Genomic DNA, 15,278 nt, shown 5'->3' on the forward strand with positions numbered 1-15,278 from the left:
CTAATGAGTTCCTATTGTTATTGTGTTGTGGTCCTCATGACATATCACCATGACTACAGGCACAGTGGTAACCCACCGGGCCTTGCCTGGCTTATTCAAATGACACTGTACTTTTAGTGCTGAGTCATGGTGTGTTTCGGGCTCACGTTGCTGCTCTGAAAAAGAAAACATCTGTAGCCTGATTATATTTTGGACCGAGGCGTTATATCTGTGATACTGTACGTGTGTTACGGACGGCGTCACAAGCTACTGTACTGAGTTCGCTCGGCGCTGTGATAAACATCATCGTCTCCCTGTCGAAGTCCTTTGGTTATGACATTTGACATTTGCAAATTATTTCCTGGTGTCACTAGTACAGGCTTGGTAAGCTCTTCGACGCAGCCTAACTTTTCGAATGGAGAAACAGAAGAGTGAATGAGAGGGAGAGAGGCGTGGATTCTGCATCATTTCGGTGGGTTTTAAAGTCTTGAAAAGACACAAAGTTGATAAGAGAGGTCCTACGTGGCTCTACAATAATCAAGAAAATGTGGGCTGTTCTATAAAAACACACACACACACACACACACACACACACATCAGAAGCATTTCCTACCATACTGTACCTGAGCAAGGTTCTCATGACAGCAACAAACTATTAAAGTGAAACAGGGAGAGAGAGACAGTGGAGATGAGGTGAGATGATAGACATGGACAGAGGAGATGAGGTGAGATGATAGACAGGGACAGAGGAGATGAGGTGAGGTGATAGACAGGGACAGAGGAGATGAGGTGAGGTGATAGACAGGGACAGAGGAGATGAGGTGAGATGATAGACAGGGACAGAGGAGAGGAGATGAGGTGAGATGATAGACAGGGACAGAGGAGATGAGGTGAGGTGATAGACAGGGACAGAGGAGATGAGGTGAGATGATAGACAGGGACAGAGGAGAGGAGATGAGGTGAGATGATAGACAGGGACAGAGGAGATGAGGTGAGATGATAGACAGGGACAGAGGAGATGAGGTGAGATGATAGACAGGGACAGAGGAGATGAGGTGAGATGATAGACAGGGAAAGAGGATATGAGGTGAGATGATAGACAGGGACAGAGGAGAGGAGATGAAGTGAGATGATAGACAGGGACAGAGGAGATGAGGTGAGATGATAGACAGGAACAGAGAGAGGAGAGACAGGTCAGCACTTCTCCCATCACCACCACACCTTCCTGTCACCCATATAAACCCCATCTCCCTACTCAGTGTCCACACAGAAACGCACACACACACACACACTCCTGAGCCAACCTTTCTAAATGTCTTCAGGAGTCATTTTTGTGAACAGTCTCCTTCTCCTTGGTTTGATAGCTAACTGGAGACTTAACATTGGAGAAAGTGAGACACTACATTTAATTACCACTAAGAATACAATAAATGTTAATTTGATGATTTGGTTTCAAACAAATTTCCTGGATTTCTACTTAGCATAGATTTATGTTCCCTGCTCGGTCTATCGATTTGATAGCATGTCGAATCTATGTGAATAAATTCTATGAATTTACAGTTCACCTTTCTGTTTTCTTTCATTCTGTAACAGGGCATTATGTAATCATGTGTTCAAGCTAATCAACGTTTATTTAAACTAAACAATACAATGAAATGTCTACTAGCAATTAAGCTCTCCTCACAAACTGTGCAATGATATCAAGCTATTTGTATATATTTACATTAGACTGTAGCCTACTAATAGCTATACCATAGAGTTGTAGTCCTATTAGACTAATGATTGTTTATTTGTTCCTGAACTATCCTTCAGTTATCCTTCAGCTATCTTTCAGCTATCCTTCAGTTATCCTTCAGCTTTCTTTCAGCTATCCTTCAGTTATCCTTCAGCTATCCTTCAGCTATCCTTCAGTTATCCTTCAGTTATTCTTCAGCTATCATTCAGTTATCCTTCAGCTATCCTTCAGCTATCCTTCAGCCATCCTTCAGCTATCCTTCAGTTATCCTTCAGCCATCCTTCAGCTATCCTTCAGTTATCCTTCAGCTATCCTTCAGCTATCCTTCAGCTATCCTTCAGTTATCCTTCAGCTATCTTTCAGCTATCCTTCAGTTATCCTTCAGCTTTCTTTCAGCTATCCTTTAGTTATCCTTCAGCTATCCTTCAGTTATCCTTCAGTTATTCTTCAGTTATCCTTCAGCTATCATTCAGTTATCCTTCAGCTATCCTTCAGCTATCCTTCAGCCATCCTTCAGCTATCCTTCAGCTATCCTTCAGCTATCCTTCAGTTATCCTTCAGCTATCCTTCAGCTATCCTTCAGTTATCCTTCAGCTATCCTTCAGCCATCCTTCAGCTTTCCTTCAGTTATCCTTCAGTTATCCATCAGCTATCCTTCAGTTATCCTTCAGCTATCCTTCAGCTATCCTTCAGTTATCCTTCAGCCATCCTTCAGCTATCCTTCAGCCATCCTTCAGCTATCCTTCAGCCATCCAGTTTTACTTCAGCTCTCCTTCAGCTATACTGTTCCACTATAAACACCTCCTCATTTCTAATGACATTTTAGGATGGTTAGCTGAAGCTAAATAGTCACATTTAATTTTCTCATTTGTCAAAACTCAACAAAGCCACTAGGCAGGATGTATGCTTTGATTGAAACAAAATACAAGAAAGGCTAATAGTTCGTTTTAACACCACCTGCTCTTATTCTCTCACCAAAATGTCATTGAAGAAGATCTCTGAATACATGTTCCCATGAAACCGATGGAGATCAAATCAAGGGACTGGCAGTTGGGACATTTTTTTTCACCCGGTAAAACGTGAAGGATTATCTTTCACGATTGCCAGTAAGGATAGACTATTAGGTAGCCTATGGCTAACTTGGGTGTATTAGGCGATTAAAAATATCAAATATGTTCTTTAGATAATGATGTTAATGATGTTCTGGACGTTGCAATTGGATGATGCATTTGACGCATATTTCATTATGACAATATTCAACTTGGATTGAAGCAATTATGATGTCATTTTTTGTTTTGTTTTATGGGCTCCCTCACCTAAAAACATTGTACTACACCAGTGGCATCAACAACTCCATAACTGTTGTTCCTCTATCATAGTGCTCATTATACTGTAATTACACAGGCAATGAAAGGTTATTAAGTTATCCACAAAGTACATAACTACAGTGTATGTGAGTTTGCTTTGCCTGCCAGTATTTCTGTAGGACAGGTTCGTATCTCTAGACTGGTATGAGATGACGCACTCATTTTTTATCTAAAGATTTTAGTGCAATACCTTTGGACTGAAACTCTAGGTTCGGGGGTTTAGTTTGGTCTGAAACCCTAGCTCCGGGGGTTTAGTTTGGTCTGAAACCCTAGCTTTGGGGTTTAGTTTGGTCTGAAACCCTAACTTCAGGGTTAAGTTTGGTCTGAAACCCTAGCTCCGGGTATTTAGTTTGGTCTGAAACCCTAGCTTCGGGGGTTTAGTTTGGTCTGAAACCCTAGCTTCGGGGGTTTAGTTTGGTCTGAAACCCTAGCTCCGGGGGTTTAGTTTGGTCTGAAATCCTAGCTTCGGGGGTTAGTTAGGTCTGAAACCCCAGCTTCAGGGTTTAGTTTGGTCTGAAACCCTAGCTTCAGGCTTTAGTTTGGTCTGAAACCCTAGCTTAAGGGTTTAGTTTGGTCTGAAACCCTAGCTTCGGGTGTTTAGTTTGGTCTGAAACCCTATCTTCAGGGTTTAGTTTGGTCTGAAACCCTAGCTTCAGGGTTTAGTTTGGACTGAAACCCTAGCTCCGGGGGTTTAGTTTGGTCTGAAACCCTAGTGTCAGGGTTTAGTTTGGTCTGAAACCCTAACCGAAAGGTTCCTGGTTTGAATACTTGAGCCGTCAAGGTGAAAAATGAGTTGATGTATCCTTGAGCCAGGCACTTAACCCTAATTTTGCTCAAGGGGCGCCATACCTCTGTGGCTGACCCTGAGAAACAACACATTTCACTGCACCTATCTGGTGTATGTGACAATAAAACATATTTTATTTCAGGCCATATGGGAAGCCTATATTCAAGGAAAAAAACAAATCTTCCCCTTGCCTTTGCACATATCGATCTGATTGCCAATGCAATATGCCCCCCCCACTGATTCCATTCCAATTCACATCTAGGGAACAATCTTCAGCAATTCAACTTTTATTGCCTACTTTTCCAAAATGGAACGTTTCACTTTCCTCCTGAGGAAAACAACTAGGAGAATGTCCTGGAGGTTTAGCCCTTCTTATCTCCTCAGATCATAAGAAATATAAAATGCTATTACCACCGGTAGACAATGACCAATATCAGAATCAATGACAGGTTATCTGACACACAGATTGAATTCTCCAACTCACTATTCCCCGTGGAAGTTATCCAAGGGAGAGCAACGACTGGTCACGTTGATGTTCTGATGCATCTCTGAGGCTGACACTATTGATGCCAGGGTATTGATGTGGTGTAATATTTGAGTGACGGTAGGGCCTGTCATTCATCCCTCCTCCTTCTTCTGGTCTACCTGGCATACTTATGAGTCCCTGTCTGTCTGCATGTCTGCCTCTCTCTCTGTCTGTCTGTCTGTCTGCCTGTATGCCTGTCTGTCTGTCTGTCTGTCTGTCTGTCTGTCTGTCTACCTGTATGCCTGTCTGTCTGCCTGTCTACCTGTCTGTCTCTCTGTCTGTCTGTATATCTATCTGCCTCTCTGTCTGTCTATCTGTCTGTCTCTCTGTAATTCTGTCTGTCTGTCTGTCTCTCTGCCTGTCTGCCTGCCTGTCTGTCTCTCTGTCTGCCTAACTGTCCTTCTGTCTCTCTGCCTGCCTATCTGTCCTTCTGTCTCTCTGTATGCCTATCTGTCTGTATGTCTGTCTGTCTGTCTGTCTGTCTGTCTGTCTGTCTGTCTGTCTGTCTGTCTGTCTGTCTGTCTGTCTGTCTGTCTGTCTGTCTCTCTCTCTCTCTCTCTCTCTCTCTCTCTGCCTTTCTGCCTGCCTGTCTGTCTGTCTTCTGCCTGTCTGTCTGCCTGCCTGCTTGTCTGTCTGTCTCTGTCTGTCTGTCTGTCATAGTGTTATAGTGTCATAGTGTCATAGTGTTATAGTGTTATAATGTTATAGTGTTATAATGTTATAGTGTTATAATGTTATAATGTTATAGTGTTATAGTGTTATAATGTTATAGTGTCATAGTGTCATAGTGTTATAGTGTCATAGTGTCATAGTGTTATAGTGTTATAGTGTCATAGTGTTATAGTGTTATAGTGTCATAGTGTCATAGTGTTATAGTGTTATAGTGTCATAGTGTCATAGTGTTATAGTGTTATAGTGTCATAGTGTCATAGTGTTATAGTGTTACAGTGTCATAGTGTCATAGTGTTATAGTGTTATTGTGTCATAGTGTTATAGTGTTATAGTGTCCTAGTGTTATAGTGTTATAGTGTTATAATGTTATAGTGTTATAATGTTAGTGTTATAATGTTATAGTGTTATAATGTCATAGTGTCATAATGTTATAGTGTTATAATGTCATAGTGTTATAATGTTATAGTGTTATAATGTTAGTGTTATAATGTTATAGTGTCATAGTGTCATAGTGTTAAAGTGTTATAGTGTCATAGTGTCATAGTGTCATAGTGTTATTGTGTCATAGTGTCATAGTGTTATAGTGTTATAGTGTCCTAGTGTTATAGTGTTATAGTGTTATAAAGTTATAGTGTTATAATGTTAGTGTTATAATGTTATAGTGTTATAATGTCATAGTGTTATAATGTTATAGTGTTATAATGTTAGTGTTATAATGTTATAGTGTTATAATGTCATAGTGTCATAGTGTTATAGTGTTATAGTGTTATAGTGTCCTAGTGTTATAGTGTTATAGTGTTATAATGTTATAGTGTTATAATGTTAGTGTTATAATGTTATAGTGTTATAATGTCATAGTGTCATAATGTTATAGTGTCATAATGTCATAATGGTATAGTAGTATATTGTTATAGTGTCATAGTGTGATAATGTCATAGTGTTATAATGTCATAGTGTTATAGTGTCATAGTGTTATAATGTCATAGTGTTATAGTGTTATAGTGTTATAGTGTCATAGTGTTATAGTATTATAGTGTCATAGTGTTATAATGTCATAGTGTTATAGTGTCATAATGTTATAGTGTTATAGTGTCATAGTGTGATATTGTCATAATGTTATAGTGTTATAGTGTTATAGTGTTATAGTGTCATAGTGTTATAGTATTATAGTGTTATAGTGTTATAATGTCATAGTGTTATAATGTCATAATGTCATAGTGTTATAGTGTCATAGTGTGATATTGTCATAATGTCATAGTGTTATAGTGTTATAGTGTTATAGTGTCATAGTGTTATAGTATTATAGTGTTATAGTGTTATAATGTCATAGTGTTATAGTGTCATAATGTTATAGTGTCATAATGTTATAGTGTCATAATGTTATAGTGTCATAGTGTTGTAGTATATAGGTTGAATCACAAAACCAGCTGTACTGTGAAAGCCTCAAGGTGTGGAGTTGTGAACTATCGGCTTGTTATAGTTCACCTCAGGTAACAGAACTAACTGAAACCTGCTCACCAAGCAGAGACCTGAAGATCACACAGGTGTTTTTTTCTTTCCATCAGTACCCAGGCCGTGTGAGCTTGGGAGTGGGCCAGGTACTACAAATGCCGATACTGTTTGTTTAACAGGACGGTTCAGTTAACTCCTTTCGTTATGTCACCGGCTCTCTCTTGTTCAGCAGAGCAACTCAGTTAGCCCAAGGCAGACCTGGGTTAGAAATGCTTTTGACTGTCTGGAGTGTCCGATGTTTCCTATTGGCTTTATTAAGTCAGAAAAGTTCAATCAAGCACATTTATTTTATTTTATTTTATTAAGGGTCTGTTTTAGTCCTCATTTGGACGAACCTTCAAAGAGTCCAGAACAGCCATGTATTAGATTGAAATGGTTCTTAAGTATGAATTGAGTTTATATATTGAAAGGTTTCTGGTTTGCTCAGATAAATTATTACATTTCTTTATGGCTCTGAATCGAAATGTTATTTTGCCTGTTTCTCTTTTCTTTTCTGGATAACACATAGATGGTGGACAATCTATTCCTAGTATTTACTGAATGTCTGTCTCTTACCAACTGAATACCGTTGTGAATAGAGTTTGGCCGGTTTAAATTATGCATATTATAAAATAAAATAAATATTTTTTTTTCAATTATCTTGTTGATTTGACGACCAACCAAGAGCATTGAGCAATGACTTCAACAGAAGAACCATATGTCCACCTTAAAACAATCCTTACTGCCTTGTTCTGTGCATTCTGCAACCTTCCCAATTTCACTTGCTGATATAAAGTATTTGAAATCAATTTTTGAATCGTATTTCAACCCAGGTCTGTTTTCTTGCTCATCGGCGTATCTCAGTTAAGCCTTAAGCCCAGTCTTAACACGAATGTTCTGTTCTGTCACCTCTGTCTCAGTTGTCAAAGACAAGACAGTGGAACATGTGCTCGTCTCAGCTGACCCCAAGACAGAATGTTCTAGCTGTCACGCCCTGGTCTTAGTATTTTGTGTTTTCTTTATTATTTTGGCCAGGGTGTGACATGGGTTATTTATGTGGTGTGTTTTGTCTTGGGTTTTTGTAGGTTATGGGATTGTGGTTTAGTGGGGTTGTCTATGGTTGCCTGGAGTGGTTCTCAATCAGAGGCAGGTGTTTATCGTTGTCTCTGATTAGGAACCATATTTAGGCAGCCATTTTCTTTGAGTGTTTTGTGGGTGATTGTTCCTGTCTCTGTGTTAGTTTGCACCAGATAGGGCTGGTTAGGTTTTTCACGTTACGTTTATTGTTTTGTATTATATCGTCATTATTAAAGATTAATCTAAATAACCACACTGCATTTTGGTCCTCCTCTCTTTCGACACAAAAAAACCTTAACACTAGCCTGAAGGCTGCGGGTTCAACTGTTGTGACCTGGTGTCACGTTGTCAGTTCTCAGTCAACGGAAACAGGTTTTACCTTTGCAAATATCCTCCCAATTCCTATCTCAGTCATTTTAGCAATGTGCCTCTGGTGAAACACACCACTGAACATGTTGAAGTAATTCAGAATTTAATACATTTAGTTTCCGTGTACATAATATATTTAGCTTCCGTGTACATAATTCACACAAAGCCTCGTGACGATATGTTTGTGCTACCCCTAAAATGTGTTTAATTTGATCTTGGCGGTTTTAGGAGGGTTTAATCAGAGAATTGTGTGGTTAATACCCGTAGATAAAAATTAATGGGTCCTTTTCTCCCAAAGCCCAGAGAAAGGTTATTTATTTGAATGTGCTGACTTCACAGAACTGGTTGTGAAAACGTCATTCCTGGTAGGGATTCCCCAGACACTCATGTCCAATGTGTTTTCAGAACACTACATATCCAGGAGACATGCAGAAAGCTGATCCAGGTAACTCTCTTTCCCGACAACCCAACAAACAGGTGTCATTGAAGGGATTGGCTGAATCTGTGCACTAAATGAGCCAATCGAAGCCACTAGCTAAGTGATAGACCCGTTTCCTGACATTCGACTGTCTCTCTCTCTATCAAACAGTCCAAAGCCCTTTTGAAACACGCTGTGTCCCTGACCTATCAGTCCTGGGGTATGTTTAGTAGGACACATCGTAGGAAAACATTTTTGCAACAGTAAAACTAAAACTGTTGTAACAGATATTGCAACTTGTTTCAGAGTTGCAGTGAATGTCAATGTGAGGAACACTGTGGTATAAAAAATAATAATTGGAGAGAAAAAAAGAGTAATTGTCTTTATATGTTATTCGTATCTTATTTCACAGTGATGTTTATATCATAATAATATCCGTAAGCACCACATAGTCTCTCAGGAAGAAAGATGGCCGCTGCCTTTAAGATGTACACGGGTCATTGGATCTTTCTTGCAGCTACACTTTCTTCTGTTTCTCAGTAAAGACCAAAGCTGGAGGTAGAAAGACACCGTGTCCTTGCTTCTCTCTTTCTCTCTTTCACTAGCAGACGAACCCATTCGAGACTCGTCGATTAATTATTTACCCAGGCAAATAAATGCTAAAGCCTAGGGAAACATACAAACACACAGCCGGGAGAGAAATCCTGTATACACACACACACACACACACACACACACACACACACACACACACACACACACACACACACACACACAGACACACAGACACGCACACACACAGACACAGACGCACACACGCACGCACGCACACTCTCACACACTCTTTCTTTACCACACACACACACTCTTTCTTTACCACACACACACACACACACATCCAGTGAAATAGTGACAGACGCACGGCGTCACCATGGATACAGCTCAGGAGTCACCATGGATACAGCTCTGGAGTCACCATGGACAGAGAGGGCAACAGGAGTCACTATGGACAGAGAGGGCAACAGGAGTCACTATGGACAGAGAGGACAACAGGAGTCACTATGGACAGAGAGGACAACAGGAGTCACTATGGACAGAGAGGACAACAGGAGTCATTATGGACAGAGAGGACAACAGGAGTCACTATGGACAGAGAGGACAACAGGAGTCACTATGGACAGAGAGGACAACAGGAGTCACTATGGACAGAGAGGACAACAGGAGTCACTATGGACAGAGAGGACAACAGGAGTCACTATGGACAGAGAGGACAACAGGAGTCACTATGGACAGAGAGGACAACAGGAGTCACTATGGACAGAGAGGACAACAGGAGTCACTATGGACAGAGAGGACAACAGGAGTAATTATGGACAGAGAGGGCAACAGGAGTCACTATGGACAGAGAGGACAACAGGAGTCACTATGGACAGAGAGGGCAACAAGAGTCACTATGGACAGAGAGGACAACAGGAGTCACTATGGACAGAGAGGACAACAGGAGTCACTATGGACAGAGAGGACAACAGGAGTCATTATGGACAGAGAGGACAACAGGAGTCACTATGGACAGAGAGGACAACAGGAGTCACTATGGACAGAGAGGACAACAGGAGTCACTATGGACAGAGAGGACAACAGGAGTCACTATGGACAGAGAGGACAACAGGAGTCACTATGGACAGAGAGGGCAACAGGAGTCACTATGGACAGAGAGGACAACAGGAGTCACTATGGACAGAGAGGACAACAGGAGTCACTATGGACAGAGAGGACAACAGGAGTCACTATGGACAGAGAGGACAACAGGAGTCACTATGGACAGAGAGGACAACAGGAGTCACTATGGACAGAGGTCAAGCCAAACTAAACCTGGCCAATGTGGTTTAAATCCTCCCGATAAGAAAAGCCTTCACCAAAGCTGCCTATATGTCACAGGACAGATGACAAAATAACTATATTGAACTAAACGATCAATAGATCGAGACTTGAAAAGTGTGTGTCACAACATTAGTTACCCAGCCAGTCTGGGATATAACCTTTCTGTCAGGGGCTTCGTGAAAATGTCACCGATTGAGAAATCTCCCCCGAGTTTGACGGGATTTGGCATGTCATTAACGGTGTCTAATTTTACTCTGGACTTGTTCTTTGAAGTTTGATTTTTTAGTAAACACAATTCTATTTGTCACTTCACAGCTCCACTACCCAGCTGGCCAGATGGGGTGCCAATGCTGTCGGATGCTGAAAAGGTGAGGAAGAGCGTGTGTGTGTGTGTGTGTGTGTGTGTGTGTTTCTGTAGTTTGTCTGTATTGCCCGTTGTATTTCTGTGTGTGAGGACAGGGTGAAGGTTTTACTCATTGACAGCAGCTCTCCATCTCTCAGCGAAGGTGGACAAACATAAAGTATAGAGGAGTTTCTAAATCCAATCCTTCTTACTAGCATGAGATACAGCTCCTGTATCTCCTGCATCCACCTCTATGGATCCCATTGAAACAGACAGCGCTTCTATCTAAATGTCACTGGACATTCTCTTCCAATCCCACGGATTCATTGCTGTCTCTTTCATGTGCTTAGAGAGGAACTATATTATGAAGTGGCCTGTCTCACAGTGACTCAACATTGGCTTTCTGTATAAACAGCGGGTCAATATGCCAATACTCAACTCATCATCCCCCCCTCCCCCACCTTGTCTCTTGAGTACTGCCTGCTTGCATTCTCTCTCTTGTTCTCTCCCTCTCTCTCTCTCCCTCCCTCTCGCCCTCTCTCGCTCCTCTCTCTGCCTCTCCCTCTCTCTCGCTCCTTCTCTCTCTGCCTCTCCCTCTCTCTCTCTCTCGCTCCTTCTCTCCTTCTCTCATACTGGACAGGAGGTTAGGAAGTGCAGCTCAGTTTCCACCTCATTTTGTGGGCAGTGTGCACATAGCCTGTCTTCTCTTGAGAGCCAGGTCTGTCTACGGCGGCCTTTCTCAATAGCAAGGCTATGCTCACTAAGTCTGTACATAGTCAAAGCTTTCTTTAATTTTGGGTCAGTCACAGTGGTCAGGTATTCTGCCGCTGTGTACTCCCTGTTTAGGGCCAAATAGCATTCTAGTTTGCTCTGTTTTTTTGTTAATTCTTTCCAATGTGTCAAGTAATTATCTTTTTGTTTTCTCATGATTTGGTTGGGTCTAATTGTGCTGCTGTCCTGGGGCTCTGTGGGGTGTGTTTGTGTTTGTGAACAGAGCCCCAGGACCAGCTTGCTTAGGAGACTCATCTCCAGGTTCATCTCTCTGTAGGTGATGGCTTTGTTATGGAAGGTTTGGGAATTGCTTCCTTTTAGGTGGTTGTAGAATTTAACAGCTCTTTTCTGGATTTTGATAATTAGTGGGTATTGGCCTAATTCTGCTCTGCATGCATTATTTGGTGTTTTACGTGGTACACGGAGGATATTTTTGCAGAATTCTGTATGCAGAGTCTCAATTTGGTGTTTGTCCCGTTTTGTGAAGTCTTGGTTGGTGAGCGGACCCCAGACCTCACAACCGTAAAGGGCAATGGGCTCTATGACTGATTCAAGTATTTTTAGCCAGATCCTAATTGGTATGTTGAAATGTATGTTCCTTTTGATGGCATAGAATGCCCTTCTTGCCTTGTCTCTCAGATCGTTCACAGTTTTGTGGAAGTTACCTGTGGTGCTGATGTTTAGGCCAAGGTATGTATAGTTTTTTGTGTGCTCTAGGGCAACAGTGTCTAGATGGAATTTGTATTTGTGGTCCTGGCGACTGGACCTTTTTTGGAACACCATTATTTTGGTCTTACTGAGATTTACTGTCAGGGCCCAGGTCTGGCAGAATCTTTGCAGAATATCTATGTGCTGCTGTAGGCCCTCCTTGGTTGGTGACAGAAGCACCAGATCATCAGCAAACAGTAGACATTTGACTTCGGATTCTAGTAGGGTGAGGCCGGGTGCTGCAGACTTTTCTAGTGCCCGCGCCAATTCGTTGATATATATGTTGAAGAGGGTGGGGCTTAAGCTGCATCCCTGTCTCACCCCACGACCCTGTGTGAAGAAATGTGTGTGTTTTTTGCCAATTTTAACCGCACACTTGTTGTTTGTGTACATGGCTTTTATCTTCTCTCCCCCTCTCTCTCGCTCCTTCTCTCTCTGCCTCTCCCTCTGAATGTAACGATAAGAGGAAAGGAGGAAGGAGTAAATCTTTCTGACTGAATAAAAGGGCACCCCCCCCCCCCCTTAAACGGATTGGCTGGGTGGGACTGTACTGTAGGTTACTGGGTCCCTTCCCACTATAACTGCCTGACGACCCCCCCACCCCCCACCCTCTCTCTCTCTCTCTCTCTCTCTCTCGTCAATTCAATTCAAGGGGCTTTATTGACATGGGAAACATATGTTAACATTGCCAAAGTAAGTGAGTTAGATAATATACAAAAGTGAAATAAACAGTAAATATGAACAGTAAACATTACACTCATAGAAGTTCCAAAAGTATAAAGACATTACAAATGTCATATTATGTATATATATATATATATATATATATATATATATATATATATATATATACAGTGTTGTCACGATGTGCAAATGGTTAAAGTACGGTCTCTCACACCTTCTCATGCCTGATCACAAATCACACAGGATCTTTTATAGAAGAAAGCGATCGTTTAGAGATGGATTGGACCAAGGCGCATCTTTCTTTATTTTGATGAACACCAAAACATATATATATATATATTAACAAACGTAACGTTCTGCAGGCTACACAGCAACTATACAAAATCAAGATCCCACAACAGGAGGTGGGAAAAAGGGCTACCTAAGTATGATCCCCAATCAGAGACAACGATAGACAGCTGCCTCTGATTGGGAACCATACTCGGTCAACAAATAAATAGAAAAACTAGAATGCCCAGCCAAATCACACCCTAAGGTCAGGGCGTGGCACTAAGGTCAGGGCGTTGCACTAAGGTCAGGGCGTGACACTAAGGTCAGGGCGTGACACTAAGGTCAGGGCGTGACACTAAGGTCAGGGCGTGGCACTAAGGTCAGGGCGTGACACTAAGGTCAGGGCGTGACACTAAGGTCAGGGCGTGACACTAAGGTCAGGGCGTGACACTAAGGTCAGGGCGTGACACTAAGGTCAGGGCGTGACACTAAGGTCAGGGCGTGACACTAAGGTCAGGGCGTGACAATAACATAAGTTACCTTTTCTTGCTGAAACACTTTGACACACTTGGATTAGAATAGTAGCAGCTTTTTAAAAACAACAACTTGCTGGCGTGGCAGACAGACATCACAAAGTGTAAACAAAGAAGAAAAATAATAAATGTGTATAGTTCATACTGTCATTTTTTGCCTTCTTTTTGTTTTTGAGAAACGTATTGCCTCTACTCCCTGCAGTTCCTCTTCAGCACTAGACTGGCACTTTGTGTTGAAGTGGTGTTCTGTGTGTTGTTTGTGTTGTCTTTTCTAGTTAGCTTTGCCATGTTCCCCCAATCAGCCAATTTACAACACAGCCATCCATCCGTGACCCAAGCTGAAAATCCACATCCTCTCTCTCTCCCCCCCAATTCCAATGAGATCCAATTCCTTCTTAGGAAGGAAATACAACATTTATCAGAATAGGGAATTATAGGGCTTCTGTTTTCTCTATTTACAAAAGGATAAAGACTTATACCACTTTGTCTCAGTGTTTTCTGAAGGATAGTATTATTAGATAGTATTTGCCTTGATCTCTGTTCTTTTCTTTCTTCTGGCAATGCTTTTATTCTACGTAAGCTCTGGTATTTCCAACTAACACCCCGTAGTTGTTCATTTTATTCTACGTGAGCTCTGGTATTTCCAACTAACACCCCGTAGTTGTTCATTTTATTCTACGTGAGCTCTGGTATTTCCAACTAACACCCCGTAGTTGTTCATTTTATTCTATGTAAGCTCTGGTATTTCCAACTAACACCCCATAGTTGTTCATTTTTGTGAACAGATTCCGTGTTGCTTTCTAAAAGATAAACCTGAAGTTTCACCTCGGGCAAACAGCAGTAGACGAAACTTAGGGGAAAGACAAAAATAGAAGAGAGGCATGGAGGGAGGCATGGAGGCATGGAGGGAGGGAGAGAGGCAGGGAGAGAGGCATGGAGGGAGGCATGGAGGGAGGGAGAGAGGCATGGAGGGAGGGAGAGAGGCATGGAGGGAGGGAGAGAGGCATGGAGGGAGGGAGAGAGGCATGGAGGGAGGGAGAGAGGCATGGAGAGAGGGAGAGAGGCATGGAGGGAGGGAGAGAGGCATGGAGGGAGGGAGAGAGGCATGGAGGGAGGGAGAGAGGCATGGAGGGAGTGAGAGAGGCATGGAGGGAGGGAGAGAGGCATGGAGGGAGGGAGAGAGGCATGGAAGGAGGGAGAGAGGCATGGAGGGAGGGAGAGAGGCATGGAGGGAGGGAGAGAGGCGTGGAGGGAGGGAGAGAGGCATGGAGGGAGGGAGAGAGGCATGGAGGGAGGGAGAGAGGCATGGAGGGAGGGAGAGAGGCATGGAGGGAGGGAGAGAGGCATGGAGGGAGGGAGAGAGGCATGGAGGGAGGGAGAGGGAGGGAGGGAGAGAGGGAGGGAGAGAGGCATGGAGAGAGGGAGAGAGGCATGGAGGGAGTGAGAGAGGCATGGAGGGAGGGAGAGAGGCGTGGAGGGAGGGAGAGAGGCGTGGCGGGAGGGAGAGAGGCGTGGAGGGAGGAGAGGCATGGAGGGAGGGAGAGAGGCATGGAGAGAGGGAGAGAGGCATGGAGGGAGGGGGAGAGGGAGGGAGAGGGAGTGAGAGAGGCATGGAGGGAGGGAGAGAGACATGGAGAGAGAGAGGGCGGGAGAGAGACATGGAGAGA

At 42.7% G+C, this 15,278-nt stretch overlaps 1 protein-coding gene across 1 annotated transcript in view; it reads left to right on the forward strand.

The window, feature by feature from the left end:
• zgc:194930 (uncharacterized) overlaps nt 1-15,278 on the forward strand; it is a 30,264-nt gene that overhangs the window by 5,937 nt on the left and 9,049 nt on the right. The window contains exon 2 of the mRNA XM_021578291.3: nt 10,618-10,670. Within this exon, the coding sequence (XP_021433966.3) occupies nt 10,639-10,670 (32 nt within the window). The 5' untranslated portion in view covers nt 10,618-10,638. The remainder of the gene's footprint in view (nt 1-10,617; nt 10,671-15,278) is intronic.

The sequence above is a fragment of the Oncorhynchus mykiss genome, chromosome 21 (assembly GCF_057628025.1).
Source record: "Oncorhynchus mykiss isolate SJ-2025 chromosome 21, ASM5762802v1, whole genome shotgun sequence".
NCBI classification, from domain to species: Eukaryota; Metazoa; Chordata; class Actinopteri; order Salmoniformes; family Salmonidae; genus Oncorhynchus; species Oncorhynchus mykiss.